Below are 15,849 nucleotides of genomic sequence, written 5' to 3' on the forward strand. Positions count from 1 at the left end.
ATAAACTCTTGCAGCTCCTCGCTTCCCTCGCCGCTCCAACGCCGCTTTTTTAGCCGTTCCACTTCTTGTCCGTTCCATATACTGTGAAGGGGGACCTTGCTCTCACCTTCCCACGTGGGACGTCTTCGAAAAATTTCCGTTGGGGCTCCTCTGGAGAGCCCGAAAGTCCGTAATCGCGGGAGCTGCCGAATCGAGCGGCTTAGCTCCGCATCGCCGCAACCGGAAGTCTCTAATAATGATATTATTAACACTGCAATGATGTTATTGTGAAAATTCCCTGGTCACCACATTCCGGCACCTGTTCGGGTACACTGAAGGAGAATTCAGAATGTCCAATTCAACTAACAGCATGCCTTTCGGGACTTGTGGGAGGAAACCGGAGCACCCGCAGGAAACCCACACAGACACAGGGAGAACATGCAGACTCCGCACAGACAGTCACCCAAGCCGGGAATTGAACCTGGGACCCTGGAGCTGTGAAGCAACAATGCTACACACTGTGCTATTGGGCTGCACTCAATGCCAACCAATTTCCCTCTACCCACCCCAATGGCCCCTCCTACTCTCCATGACAACTCATAGAACTTCCATGCTGATTTACCCAGCATACACTCTGTACTGCTCCAATGAACCCTATAGTAAAAATCGCACTAGTGCAAAAATGTTTTTAAAACTAGCTATCCATAGCGTTCTTTGAAAACTGCTATTGCTATCTCCCTATTTGTCCTTTATTTTGGACATTAAAAAGGCAAAACATATCAAAATATACAGTATTCATTAAATATTAAATCAGCATGGAGACTTCCTTCAGCTGCTCCTGTCTGTGGCATATCTGTTGTCTTAACCTAGCATCATGGTTGCAATGGGATTCATTCCATTTACACCGAGCCACAAAGTGAAGAGCTCCATCACATGGAATGAGCAATTTGTAACGGTGTATTTTTCATTTACTTTCCCAAAATATAGAGCGAGTGGAGTGCACCACATATTGAATACAGTTCAAGAGGAAAACCCCATTGCTCATTTAATCCCATACGTTTCCAAGACACAATAAAAAGTAACTGTAGCTTTCTCCTTTCTGCAGGTGTTGTGTACTGGACTGTCCTGGGACATGGCTCAGAGTTTGGTACTATAAAACGAGCTTTTATCACCACATTTGATGACAATGGAGACAATCCAGCTGCAGCAGAGGACTTAAATCTGAAATATATAGTGACACCTGATGGTATTGCTGTGGACTGGGTTGGAAAGTAAGGAGCAACAAAATGTAGATTTAAGTCGGATATTGTTTGTAGTTTAGTTTTGGATTGTTTGGGAAATTGAATTTTTCATGATCAGTTAGCTGACCTCTTTGAATCAGCTTCATGGCTTCTACTGAAGTCCTCGGCCAAGACAGAGAAACAGATTTTGTATTTTCCAATCCTTCCTCTCCCCGCGCCTTCTCAACACCCCCCAAATCTGATGCAAATTCAGGGTCATTTAGGACCTACCTTCCACTTTGTTACGGATTTCTTTTAGTCCTGTTCCCCCTCAGCCCATCGGAAGCATTGCAGGGTGGACTGGGATAACCTCAATGCCCTCTGCATCCATTTTTCTCATTGAGCAGACCAGAAATCCAACTTGTGTGGAGAATGAATTACATTGAATCAATGGAAGAACTTACTTTTTGATGTGCTAACCTTCATTTCATTGCTGTTCTTGATATAATAAATGGTTGAAAAGATGTTAATTCCAACAAACTCGTTTTAAATTTGTTTTCAAGGCATATTTATTGGACTGATGCAAGTACAAACAGAATTGAGGTGGCAAAATTAGATGGAAGGTACAGGAAATGGCTGGTTTTCTCTCAACTTGACCAGCCAGCTGCTGTTTCTGTAAATCCTAAACTTGGGTAAGTAAATTGTTAAAACAGTCAGTTCCAGGATGAGATTGCATCCATGGTTTAGATTTTAATATTTAATATTCCCGACTGACATCGGTAATTTGTTTTTTGTTAAAAAAAAGCTGCCTTTCTGAAAAATGTTGAATTTTTTTCTGAAAAATATTGAACTTTTTATGAAGAATAATGAACATTGACTTTAAATGGTGAAAGGGTTAATTTAAATTCTTCCCATTCTTTCTCACAAACAGTTTCAATTCCACCTTTAATTGATATCAGTCAGCCTTGGGCCAGAAGGTTTTGACATTAGGTCCCATTTCCGGGTTTAAACACAGAAATATATTTGACACTTCATAGAATTTACAGTGCAGAAGGAGGCTATTCGGCCCATTGAGTCTGCACCAGCTCTTGGAAAGAGCACCCTACCCAAGCCCACACCTCCACCCTATGCCCGTAATCCAGTAACCCCATCCAACCTTTTTGGACACTAAGGGAAATTTAGCATGGCCAATCCACCTAACCTGCACATCTTTGGACTGTGGGTGGAAACCGGAGAACCTGGAGGAAACCCACGCAGACACGGGGAGAACATGCAGACTCCGCACAGACAGTGACCCAAGTCGGGAATCGAAACTGGGTCCCTGGAGCTGTGAAGCAACTGTGCTAACCACTGTGCTACCGTGCTGCCCAGAATGGTACTGATGGAATGCTGAATTGCTGGAGGTATCATCTTTGGACCAGACATCAAAACAAGGCCCCATCTGCCTATTCGGATGAATTGCACTATTTGAAGAAAATCAGGCAGTTCTCAATACCAGCATTCTTCCCACAGCCAAAGCATAAATTAACTGGCTCATGATCTCATTTGCTATTTGTCGGATCTTGTCAAAATTGATAGCCATTTACCGCCATTGCAACAATAATTATTTGGAAAAAGTGATTCATTGACAGTGACATACTTTGCAATGTACCATGATTATGAAGTAGGTGCTATAACATGCAAGTTCCTTCTTCTATTACAACCTTTGAAAATGTAATTAGTTAAAACACCTTCACAGGCAATATAGGAATACATTTTGATCACATGTCAGATAGAAAGTAAAAAAATATATTCCTCCTTCACCAAGAATCTATTGTAGTTTACATTTCAGTTATCACCTGCTAAGAATTTAGCAGGTGATAACTGAAATGTCTCTAATGAATCCTATTTACTAAATTTGTAAGATTAGAGATTGGAAAAATATTGAACAACCAATCTTTCCGCACATATAGCAAATATACGAAAACAACCCCCATACGACGTCAGAGGGAGCTCGAATTAAATCCACAAGACGTGGGTTTGGGGGTTACAAAGGAATTTATGCCTAGCCCTATTTTTTATTTGTTCAGAAGCAATTCAGTGTTCCCTAAAGTTAAAAAGTCGGAAGCAGTATGAGAGGGAAATGCATGTTAGAATAACCATACTTGGACTGTGAAATAAGCAGCCTTTTCTTGCTCTGGATTTCCTTGTGTTTTCATGTGTGTAGTGAGTGTACTCTATGAGAATGCCACTTGGAGGAAGCACTAAGGCTGGCAAAGCAACAGAATGTCCTCTGGGTGGGGGATTTCAATATCCATCACCAAGTGTGGCTCGGCAGAACCATTACTGACCGAACTGGCTGAGTCTCAAAGGACATAACTGCTGGACTGGGCTGCAGCAGGTGGTGAGGGAACCAACATGAGGGAAAAACAGACTTGACCTCACCCTCACCAACGTACCTGCCTCCGATGCATTGGGCGACGACAGCTTTGCTAGGAGTGACTACCAGACAGTCCTTATGGAGACAAAGTCCCATCTTCACATTTAGGATATCCTCAATCATGTGTGGCACTACCACCGTGCTAAAAGGGATAGATTCAGAACAGATCTAGCAACTCAAGACTGGGCATCCATGAGGCGCTGTGGGCCATCAGCAGCAGCAGAATTATATTCAGCTACAATATGTAACTCATGGCCTGGCATATCCCCGACTCTACCATTGCCACCAAGGCAGGGAATCAACCCTGGTTCAATCGAGTGCAGGGGAGCCTACCAGGAGCAGCATCAGGCGAACGGAAAAATGACGTTTTAACCAGGTGAAGCTACAACACAGGACTACTTGCATGCCAAACAATATAAGGGAGCCGGTGCAGACACAACAAGCTGAATGGCCTCCTTCTGTGAACATAGAGCATACAGTGCAGAAGGAGGCCATTCGGCCCATCTAGTCTGCGCAGACCCACTTTAACCTCACTTCCACCCTATCCCCGTAACCGAATAACCCCTCCTAATCTTTTTTGGTCACTAAGGGCAATTTATCATGGCCAATCCACCTAATCTGCACATCTTTGGACTGTGGAAGGAAACTGGAGCACCCGGAGGAAACCCACGCAAACACGGGGAGAACGTGCAGACTCGGCACAGACGATGACCCAGCAGGGAATCAAACCTGGGACCCTGACGCTGTGAAGCCACAGTGCTAATCATCTGTGCTACCGTGCTGCCCATGGTTGTGCTGTAACCAAACATAAAAGAAGAAGCAAGTGATTGACAGAGCTAAGTGATTCCATAACCAATGGATTAGTTCTGCAGCTCTGTAACACTGCCACATTTAGTGGTAAATAGTGGTGGACAATTAACTCACTGGAGGAGGAGTCGCCACAAATATCCCCTTCCTCAATGATGGAGGAGCCCAGAACATCAGTGCAAAAGACAAGGCTGAGGCATTTGCCATAATCTTCACCCAGAAATGTCAAGTGGATGATCCATGCCGGTCTCCTCCAGTGATCACCAGCATCACAGATGCCAGTCTTCAGCCAATTCGATTCACTTCACCTGATATGAAGACATATGAAGCAATATGAAGAAGTATGAAGAAACTTCCCCCCTCCCCCCCCTTGACATCAACGTAGCACTTGATCGAGCATGACATCACGGATTCCTACAAAAACTGAATCCATGGGAATCGGGGGGGGAACTCTAAACTGGTTGGAGTCATACCTGGCACAAAGGAAGATGGTTGTGGTTATTGGAGTTCAGTCATCTCAGCTTCAGGACATCACTGCAGGAGTTGCTCAGGGTAATGTCCGAGGCCAAACCAGCTGCTTCCTTCCAACATTTTTTCTTTTTTTAAAAATAAATTTAGAGTACTCAAGTCATTTTTCCAATTAAGGGGCAAGTGGACTGCACTCGATGCAGGGAAGCTAGAAACAGGCGTCTAACACTGGAGAAGATCCAACACTGTTTTATTCAACGATAGAACTGATATACATATACAGCTGTGGGTCGACACTATATGGGTTGTGGACCAGATAATTACGTCGTCAACGTACACTCGCACCCCCTCGATGCCCTCCATCATCTGTTCCATGATGCGGACCCGCGAGCATAGGAGGTGCATTTTCTGCCTTTCCGTGGGGGTGTCGGCAGCCGTCTCGAGGTAGCTCTGGAAGCATGCCAGCCAATGCTTAAAAATCTCGGTAGAATTTTCTGCGTGCGGGCTGAGCTGAAGGCACGCCGGCTTGATGTGGAGATCCATCCTTCAGAAGTACTTATCTGATTAAATTGATACGCAATTTAAAAGTTTATTGGATAAACATATGGATGATAATGGCATAGTGTAGGTTAGATGGCTTTTGTTTCGGTGCGACATCGTGGGCCGAAGGGCCTGCACTGCGCTGTATTGTTCTATGTTCTATGTTCTATGTAATCAATACGCTTGAGTCCACGTGGAGTCATATCGATTCAGCTTTAATCAGATAGAACTGTACCCAGCAGCGAAGTTACAGAAGTGAAGGCTGCTGGGACGGCATTGGTTCTTATAGAGGCGGGGCTATGTACATTGCCCAATGGTAGACCCCGCGGTCTAGCCAATGGTTATTCCTCTCTCTGGTACCGCAATACCTGGTATTACCACAGCGGTGAAATACTTCAGAGGCAGATTTGGATTTGATCCCAAAAGGCATCCGGTTGTAGCAGTAGCGACCAAACGGGGTGTTGAACGTGCACAGCTTGCGACTGGACGCGTCCAGCTGTATTTGCCAAAAACCCTTGGAGGCGTCCAGCTTAGTAAAGAATTTGGCATGAGCCATCTCACTGGTCAACTCTTCACGTTTTGGTATCGGGTAATGCTCCCGCATGATGTTGCGGTTTAGATCCTTAGGGTCAATGCAAATGCGAAGCTCCCCTGACGGCTTCTTTACACAGGCCATGGAGCTGACCCAGTCTGCTGGCTCTGTGACCTTCGATATGATGCCCTAGTCTTGGAGGTCCTGTAATTGCTTCTTCAGATGATCCTTGAGGGGTGCCGGCACCCGGCGAGGTGCATGAATTACAGGGGTGGCGTTCGGCTTGAGCAGGATTATATATCGGTATGGGAGTGTGCCCATTCCATCGAATACGCTGTGGTACTGCGTGATAATATTATCTATGACGGCTTGCACGATTCCATCAGGCAAGGCCGTCGCCGGTGATGATGACATGGTGTGGACTCGCTGAACCAGGTTCAGGAGCTTGCAGGCTCGAGCACCGAGCAGGGACGCTCTGTCAGGCCCGCCGATTTCAAACCGCAGTGTTGCCTTGATCGCCTTGTTGGATACCCCTAGTTGACAGGAGCCACTGGCAGCTATGCATTGCCATTGTAGTCAATGAGACGGCAAGCCGGTGGAAGAATGCTTGGTCAGGCGTGGATGGTGTCGAGGTCGGATTTTGAGATGAGGTTTGCTGATGCGCCGGTGTCCAGTTTAAATTGGATGCGAGCCTTGTTAACTGTGAGAACAGCACACCACTCGTCGTCGGGATCCACACTGAGGATCGAGAGGCGTTTCGCCGTTGTGGTGGAAGGCAGCGCATGTGTAGTTATGATGCCCACCCGGTATGGGGACTTGAGGCACTCACCATCAGGGTCTGTTGGGCTGTCGGGATCGGAATCTGGCATGCCTTGTTGTATTGAGCGGACACTTCTGTGCCGCAGCTGGGATCGCTGGCTGCCGAGCGGTGGAGCAGATCTGCAAAGGGCTGCGTAGTGGCCAAGCTTGCCACCCTGTAGACACCGGCATCCTTTTGCCAGACATTGCCACTTTAAATGGGCGGGGCCACAATTTGGACACGTCATAACGCCAACGTCAGTGCGTTCCGTGCGCCATCGCACATGCGCAGTGCGGTCGGTCGACGTACGCACCTGCGCAGTTGGGTTGTCGGGCTCGTCGTCCACTCGGTCGTGGCGCACATGCGCAGGGATCCAGGAAAAGCGCGCGAAACGGCCACTCTCCTCGATGCTCAGGCCCTACATTTGTGCAATGGCCTGCACCCGTTCCACCTCGTGGGAGGCCAGCTTTTCAGTTTCTGCCGCCCTGATGTGGGAGTAACGATTCTTAGCATGCTCATGGACAAAGCACATCTCGATAGCGACAGAGAGGGTCAACTGTTTGACTTTCAGGAGCTGCTGCCAAAGGGAGTCGGAGTGGACCCCGAAAACGACCTGATTCCGGATCATGGAATCGACACTCCCCGCAGTGGAGAGAAATAGCACGATCTTCCTGGCATCCGATGCTGCTTGGAGGTCGGAGGCCTTGATGTACAAGAGGAACTTTTGGTTGAAGATTTTCCAATTGGCGCCGAGGTTGCCGGAGATGCGGAGCTGCGGAGGAGGCTGGATGTTTTCCATTTCACCAGATCGCTGCTTGCTGGTAAATGCTGATTCACTCGAGGTAGGTCCGTCAAGATCAGTATCACTCTGGTACCATGATGTGTTCGGCAGGTAGGTTCGATGTGGACTGCACTCGATGCAGGGAAACTAGAAACAGACATCTAACACTGGAGAAGATCCAACACTGTTTTAGTCAACGATAGAACTGATATACGTATTCAGCTGTGGGTCGACAGTATACTGAACTGACTGGAGACCTTGTAGTAGCCTGACCAGACTTACTAGCTACCGCATGGTGTTTGCACTTGCAAGCTCATGGACTCTGACTGTCTCAGTGGCTGGGTCCCGAGAGAGCGGGAAACCTAGTGCCCTTTGGCTTTGTAGTGGTAGTGTCCTGTCTGGTGATTGGCTGCACTGTGTGCTTACTGGTCATCCTGTGTGTCAATCACTGCCTGTCTGCATTTCATTATATACGAGTGGATATTATGACACAACTTACCCTTCACATCTTTGGGTTGTGGGGCCGAAACACACGCAAACACGGGGAGAATGTGCAAACTCCACATGGACAGTGACCCAGAGCCGGGATCGAACCTGGGACCTCGGCGCCGTGAGGCAGCAATGCTAACCACTGCGCCACCGTGCTGCCCTTGCTTCCTTCCAACATAAGGTCAGATGTGGGAATTTTCACTGATGATTGTACAATGTTCAGCATCTTCTGTGACTTCCAAGACATGAAACAACGCACGTACAAATGCAGCAAGATCTGGACAATATCCAGGCTTGGGTTGACAAGTGGCTAGTAATATTCATGCCACACGAGTGCCAGACAATGACCAATAAGAGTGAATCAAACCATCGCCCCTTGACATTCAATAGTATTACCATCATTGAATCCACCACTATCAACATCCTGGGGGCTACCATTGACCAGGAACTGAACTGGATTAGCCATATAAATACTATGGTTACAAGAGCAGGTTACATGCTAGGGCTCCTGCAGCAAGTAACTCATCTCCAGACTCAACAAAGCCTTTCCACCATCTACAAGACACAAGTCAGGAGTGGAATACTCCCCACTTGCCTGAATGAACGCATCTCATACAACACTCAAGAAGCTTAACATCATCTAGAACAAAGCAGCCCGCTTGATTTGCACCACTTCCACAGAAGCGGCAGTGTGTACCACCTACAAGAGGGACTGCTGGAACTCACCAAGGCACTTTAAGCAGCAGCTTCCAAACCCTTGTCCACTCCGATCTAGAAGGGCAAGTGCAACAGGTACATGGGAACACCACCACCTGGAGGTTTCCCTCCAAGTCACTCACTATCCTGACTTAGAAATATATCGGTGTTCCTTCACTATCGTTGGGTCAAAACCCTGGAACTCCCTGCCTAACAGCACTGTACATCTACCTATACCTCTGGGGCTGCAGCGGTTCAAGAAGGCAGCTGACCATCACCTTCTCAAAGACAATTGGGGATGGACAATAAATGTTGGCTCAGCCAGTGAAGCCCACGTTGATCGCATCAAAATGAATGAAGAAAAAAGAATTATAGCTGCAATCTACCCTTTTATTGCTGAGTTACAGCTGATGTAGTACAGATGGTTATTTGCAATTGGAAATAAAATTAAAATTGTTGATTGCAAAAGGAATGGTACATAGCAGAACATTAAATCAGTCGATAAAGTTAGGAAGACATTACTTAATTTTAATCAGTTCATTAGGGCAGCACGGTAGCATTGTGGATAGCACAATTGCTTCACAGCTCCAGGGTCCCAGGTTCGATTCCGGCTTGGGTCACTGCCTGTGCGGAGTCTGCACATCCTCCCCGTGCGTGCGTGGGTTTCCTCCGGGTGTTCCGGTTTCCTCCCACAGTCCAAAGATGTGCAGGTTAGGTGGATTGGGCCATGATAAATTGCCCTTAGTGTCCAAAATTGCCCTTAGTGTTGGGTGGGGTTACAGGGTTATGGGGATAGGGTGGAGGTGTTGACCTTAAGTATTGTGCTCTTTCCAAGAGCCGGTGCAGACTCGATGGGCCGAATGGCCTCCTTCTGCACTGTAAATTCTATGATTAAATTGTTTTCTATGCCAAACATAAATGAAATTCTTAGTCATTTAAAACTGAGCTAATGATTAACTTTTATGCAGACAAAAACGTAGGTAATATCTATGAGATTTGGGGGGGGGGGGGGCAGCTTGTGACAGAGCCTACGAGGGAACAGGCAATTCTGGATTTGGTGATGTGTAATGAGGCAGACTTGATTAGGGAACTTACGGTGAAGGAACCCTTAGGGAGCAGTGACCACAATATGATAGAATTTACCCTGCAGTTTGAGAGGGAGAAGCTGCAGTCAGATGTAACGGTATTACAATTAAATAAAGGTAACTACAAAGACATGAGGGAGGAGCTGGCCAGAGTTGATTGGAAAAGGAGCCTAGCAGGGAAGACAGTGGAACAGCAATATGATAGAATTTACCCTGCAGTTTGAGAGGGAGACGCTGCAGTCAGATGTAACGGTATTACAATTAAGTAAGCGTAACTACAAAGACATGAGGGAGGAGCTGGCCAGAGTTGATTGGAAAAAGAGCCTAGCAGGGAAGACAGTGGAACAGCAATGGCAGGGGTTTTTGGGGATTATTCGGGAGGCACAACAGAAATTCATCCCAAGGAGGAGGAAACCTGCTAAGGGGAGGACAAGGATCCATGGCTGACAAGGGAAGTCAAGGACAGCATAAAAACTAAATAAAAAGCATGCAAAGTGGCGAGTATTAGTGGGAAGCCAGAGGATTGGGAAGCCTTTAGAAGCGAGCAGAGGACAATTATATAGGGTGGGGAGAGGATGTAGTATGAGTGCAAGCTAACTAGTAATATAAAGGAAGATAGGAAGAGGTTTTTTTCAATATACGAAAGGTAAGAGAGAGGCAAAAATAGACATTAGACCACTGGAAAATGTGGCTGGAGAAGTAATAATAGGAAACAAAGAAATGGCAAACAAACTGAATAGTTACTTTGAATTAGTCTTCATGGTGGAAGACATCAATGGGATGCCAGAGCTCCAGGAGAACCAGGGGGCAGAGGTGAGTGCAATGACCATTACTAAGGAGAAGGTTCTGGGGAAACTGAAAGGTGGATAAATCACCTGGGCCGGATGGACTACACCCCAGGGTTGTAAAAGAGGTAGCTCAAGAGATTGTGGCGACATTGGTAGGGATCTTTCAGGAATCACTGGAGGCAGGAAGGGTCCCAGAGGACTGGAAAGTGGCTAATGTAACACCCCTCTTTAAGAAGGGAGGGAGGCAGAAGACGGGAAATTATAAGCCGGTTAGCCTGACTTTGGTCATTGGTGAGATTTTAGAGTCTGCTATTAAAGATGAGATCGCCGAGCACTTGGAAGTGCATGATAAAATAGGACTGAGTCAGCACGGCTTCGTCAAGGAGAGGTCATGTCTGACAAATCAGTTCGAGTTCTTTGAGGAAGTAACAAGGAAATTAGACAAAGGAGAACCAGTGGATGTGATTTATTTAGATTTCCAGAAGGCCTTTGACAAGGTGCCGCATAGGAGACTGTTAAATAAGTTGAGAGCCCATGATGCTAAGGGTAAGATCCTGGCATGGATGGAGGATTGGCTGACTGGCAGAAGGCAGAGCGTGGGGATAAAGGGGTCTTTTTCAGGATGGTAGCTGGTGCCTAGTGGTGTACCTCTAGGGTCGGTGCTGGGACCACAACCTTTCACAATATACATTAATGACCTGGTGGAAGGAACTGAAGGCACTGTTGCTCAATTTGCAGATGATACAAAGATCTGTAGAGGAGAAAGTAGTATTGTGGAAGCAGGCGAGCTGCAGAAGGACTTGGACAGGCTAGGAGAGTGGGCAAAGAAGTGGCAGATGGAATACAATGTGGAAAAATGTGAGGTTATGCACTTTGGATGGAGAAATGGAGACATAGGCTATTTTCTAAATGGGAAGATGCTTAAGAAATCAGAAGCACAAAGGGACTTGGGAGTTCTTGTTCATGATTCTCTTAAGGTTAAGTTGCAGATTCAGTCGGCAATTGGGAAGGCAAATGCAATGTTAGCATTCATGTTGAGAGAGCTAGAATACAAGACCAGGGATGTACTTCTGAGGCTATACAAGGCTCTGGTCAGACCCCATTTGGAGTATAGTGAGCAGGTTTGGGCCCCGTATCTAAGAAAAGATGCGCTGGCCTTGGAAAGGGTCCAGAGGAGGTTCATCCCTGGAATGAAGAGCTTGTCGTATGAGGAACGGTTGAGGACTCTGGGTCTGTACTCGTTGGAGTTCAGAAGGATGAGGGGGGGATCTTATTGAAACTTACGGATACTGCGAGGCCTGGATAGAGTGGATGTGGAGAGAATGTTTCCACTTGTAGGACAAACTAGAAGCAGAGGACACAATCTCAGACTAAAGGGACGATCCTTTAAAACAGAGATGAGGAGGAATTTCTTCAGCCAGAGGGTGGTGAATCTGTGGAACTCTTTGCTGCAGAAGGCTGTGGAGGCCAAATCACTGAGTGTCTTTAAGGCAGAGATAGATAGGTTTTTGATCAATAAGGGGATCAGGGATTATAGGGAGAAGGCAGGAGAATGGGGATGAGAAAATATCAGCCATGATTGAATGGCGGAGCAGAATTGATGGGCCGAGTGGCCTAATTCTGCTCCTATGTCTTATGGACTTATGGTCTTTACCAAAACCTCCAGCACTTGTGCCGTATCCCTCTATACCTATCCTGTCCATGTGTTTGTCAAGATACGTTTTGAACGCCGTAATGTATCTGCTTCCACAACCTTCCCTGGCAACACATTCCAGGCACTCACCACCCTCTGCGTAAAATTCCTGCCTTGCACATCTCCTCTAAACTTTGCCCCATGGACCTTAAACCTATGCCCCCTGGTGACTGACCTCTCCACCCTGGGAAAGAGTGCCTGCCATCCACTCTATCCATGCCCCTCATAATCTTGTAGACCTCTGTCAGGTCACCCCTCAACCTCCGTCTTTCTCATGAAAACAGTCCGAGTCTATTCAGCCTTTTCCACATAGCTAACACCCTCCAGACCAGGCAACATCCTGGTAAACCTCCTCTGCACCCTCTCCAAACCCCCCTGGTAGTGTGGAGACCAGAATTGTGCGCAATGTTCCATGCACTCATTTATAGACTACTCGTATTAAAATAGAAAATTATAATTCTGCCATAAATGAGGAGAGATTGGATTGGATTGACTAAGCCTTCATTCACTGGAGTTTAGCAGAATGAGAAGGGATCTGATTGAAGCATAAAGAATTCTGACAGGGCTGGACAGGCTGGATGCAGGGTTGATGCTTCCTCTACGAAAAGGAAATCACAGCATTAAGATATGGCGTAGGCCATTTAGGACTGAGATGAGGAGAAACTTCTTCACTCAGAAGTTGATGAACCTGTGGCATCTCTGCTACAGAAGCCCGTGGAGGCCAAATTACTGAATATTTTAAAGAAATTAATATATTTCTGGGCTTTAACGGCGTTAATGGGTATGGGGAGAACGTGGCAGTATGGTGTCGAGAAACAGGATCAGACACGATCACATTGAATGGCAGAGCAGGGCCGAATGGTTTACTCCTGCTCTGATTTTCCATGTTTCTATGTATTTTAATTCTTTAAATGGCACAACAAATTAATTTATGTATGCTGCCATTTTTTTTTTTTCAGGATGTTCTATTGGACAGATTGGGGCAGAAATCCCAAGATAGAGAGTGCCTGGATGGATGGACAGCACCGGCATGTGCTGGTTAGCACTGACCTGGGTTGGCCAACAGGCCTCACTATCGATTATCTGAATGGTGACAGAATCTACTGGAGCGACTCCAAGGAGAATGTCATAGAATCTATAAAGGCTGATGGCAGTGGCAGAATGTTGATTATTAATGGAGGTGAGATTATTACAGTGCATTTTTTCTATGGGTTTAACAATTACATACCCGCAGTAATGTTAGAACTCCAACCTTCAGAAAGTAGCTAAATAAAGCAAGTCCAACTAGATCAGCTGTTTTGTAATATATAGCACAAGATTTGAAAATGTTTCTCTAAGTTAAACTTGAAATGATGTACGCATATTTTCGCATCCGGTATGCCCATCATATGGACCAATGTCCTTTTAGAATTGATAGAATAGTTCTTCCCTTTTAAAATTAGAACTTTCTTCAAGAAAGGATAAATAATATCCTTCTACAGCTCTAATGCAATCTTTAGTGGATTGCATTAAGCCTGCACATATCTGGCGATTCCCAGAACCCGTCACAAAAGCTAAAATAACAGGCTGGACTAGTCTCCAATGTTTAGCCTGCTTTTTCCTGTCCTGCCCCTGGTAGAAGTCCAGGAAAGGAGATCAGCTTCAAAAGAGAATTGTCAATGTCAGTCGGAGAACATCATCTTTTGAGGCTGAACCACTCTTCAGCTCACCTGGAGTGAAGCCAGAGGCAGCTCTGCTTGGAGCTACATGACTAGAATATTACAATCCATAGTAGCATCTGGCTGGTTTAGCACAATGGGCTAAACAGCTGGCTTGTAATGCAGAACAATGCCAGCAGTGCGGGTTCAATTTCCGTACTGGCCTCCCCAAACAGGCGCCGGAATGTGGCGACTAGGGGCTTTTCACAGTAGCTTCATTGAAGCCTACTTGTGACAATAAGCTATTATTATTATTAGAATCATAGCCTTTGGAATTTTGGGATACCTCAAGTTCAATTTCTACCTCGGTCATCAGGAAGAGAATGTAGTTTGTAATCAGTCCATACATGTTGTTTGCAGGATATTTCAAAGTGATAATACCTCCCAATATTTTAAATACTTTGAATTGTTCCCTCAATAAAATCTGCACCGACCCTTCGAATGAGCACTCTACCGTTGCCACTCTCCACTATCCCCATAACCTAACCTGCACACCTCTAGATACTAAGGGGCAGTTTAGCATGGCCAATCCACCTAACACGCACATTTTTGGACTGTGGGAGGAAACCGGAGCACCCAAAGGAAACCTACGCCAACACGGGGAGAATGTGCCAACTCCACAGAGACAGTGACCCAAGGCCGGAATTGAACCCGGGCCCCTGGCACTGTAAGGCAGCAGTGCTAACCACTGTGCCACCGTGCTGCCCTTATATAATATTTTCAACAATGCACTTGGTTTAAAAAAACTGTTTAAATATACTTCAATGTATTTGCTTTGCTCTTTACAGTAATAATTGCTCAGAAACATCCAACTGTTTCACTTAACTCTTTACCTAGTCTATTGAGGCAGATCAGTGGTGGCTCACTAAATTAACATTTTATTCATGCTGGTACATAGAGGTATGGTGAACCTACCTAAGCATTAAACTGTAACGTTTGCATAAGCCAGAGTGCTGATTAAGCCTTGCATACAGCCAAAGAATTTCAGAAAATGGTGACAGCCAGGTCGCCCATCAGAAGGGCCTAGTGTATATGGCAATGGAACTGGAATGCCCCAGTAAAGTCACCACATCAATTAATCATTTTAATTCAATTTCCAGCACATAGCCCAAGTTAAATATAGCCCATAGAGCACCATTAGATTTCTCTGCATCCTTACATTGGGACTCCAATAATGGGTGGTGTTCCCCTTCCAAATCAACCCTGAGTATATAAAGAGGGCTTCTTCCCTCCTCGCAAAAACCTCTAGCCGTCACTGATACAGTAATAGTGACCTTCCACTACGAACCAATTAAAATTGGATGACAAGGACATTAAAATGGACAAACAGACACAAAGATAGCCAATCTTGGAACCAATGTCTGCACCTCAAGGACTCATGAAAATGCCTGACCCTATAATATAAGGGGCCATTTTTCAGCTTTCTCTGGCAACCATCGAGCATTGTATGTGCAAATAAAGGGTCATCACATTTTGAGCTCCCCTGTACAAAGATAGTCAGTGATTTTCTGGGATTTTTCAGCAAGCGCTGTAACCAAAGCTGCAACTGCCACTCATCTTTCTTCTCCCCGAATCCTTAATACTCGCAATAGCTCTCCCCTCCCTCGTACCAGCTGCCAATGAGACAAGCAACCCAATGCTCAGCAATATAAAATGGCCGATCTGCCTGTGGAAGTGCATCAGGTGTGGCAGCTCACCCTAAATATTAAAATCAGGTCCAAAGAATAATTTTGAATAGTCTCTTCTGGCATGTCCCATTTATGTAACATTCAATGCATGATCAGAAATGCCAACAATTTCCCTAATTCTTGAGAACACATCATAGATTATCATAGAATTTACAGTGCAGAAGGAGG

At 45.8% G+C, this 15,849-nt stretch overlaps 1 protein-coding gene across 2 annotated transcripts in view; it reads left to right on the forward strand.

Moving 5' to 3' along the window:
* LOC140389325 (low-density lipoprotein receptor-related protein 2-like) overlaps window positions 1–15,849 on the forward strand; it is a 534,533-nt gene that overhangs the window by 487,814 nt on the left and 30,870 nt on the right. For both annotated transcript variants that reach the window (XM_072473491.1, XM_072473499.1), the window contains 3 exons: window positions 1,085–1,250; window positions 1,763–1,891; window positions 13,256–13,476. In XM_072473491.1, coding sequence (XP_072329592.1) covers window positions 1,085–1,250; window positions 1,763–1,891; window positions 13,256–13,476 — 516 coding nt within the window. The remainder of the gene's footprint in view (window positions 1–1,084; window positions 1,251–1,762; window positions 1,892–13,255; window positions 13,477–15,849) is intronic.

The sequence above is a fragment of the Scyliorhinus torazame genome, chromosome 2 (assembly GCF_047496885.1).
Source record: "Scyliorhinus torazame isolate Kashiwa2021f chromosome 2, sScyTor2.1, whole genome shotgun sequence".
Classification (NCBI taxonomy): domain Eukaryota; kingdom Metazoa; phylum Chordata; class Chondrichthyes; order Carcharhiniformes; family Scyliorhinidae; genus Scyliorhinus; species Scyliorhinus torazame.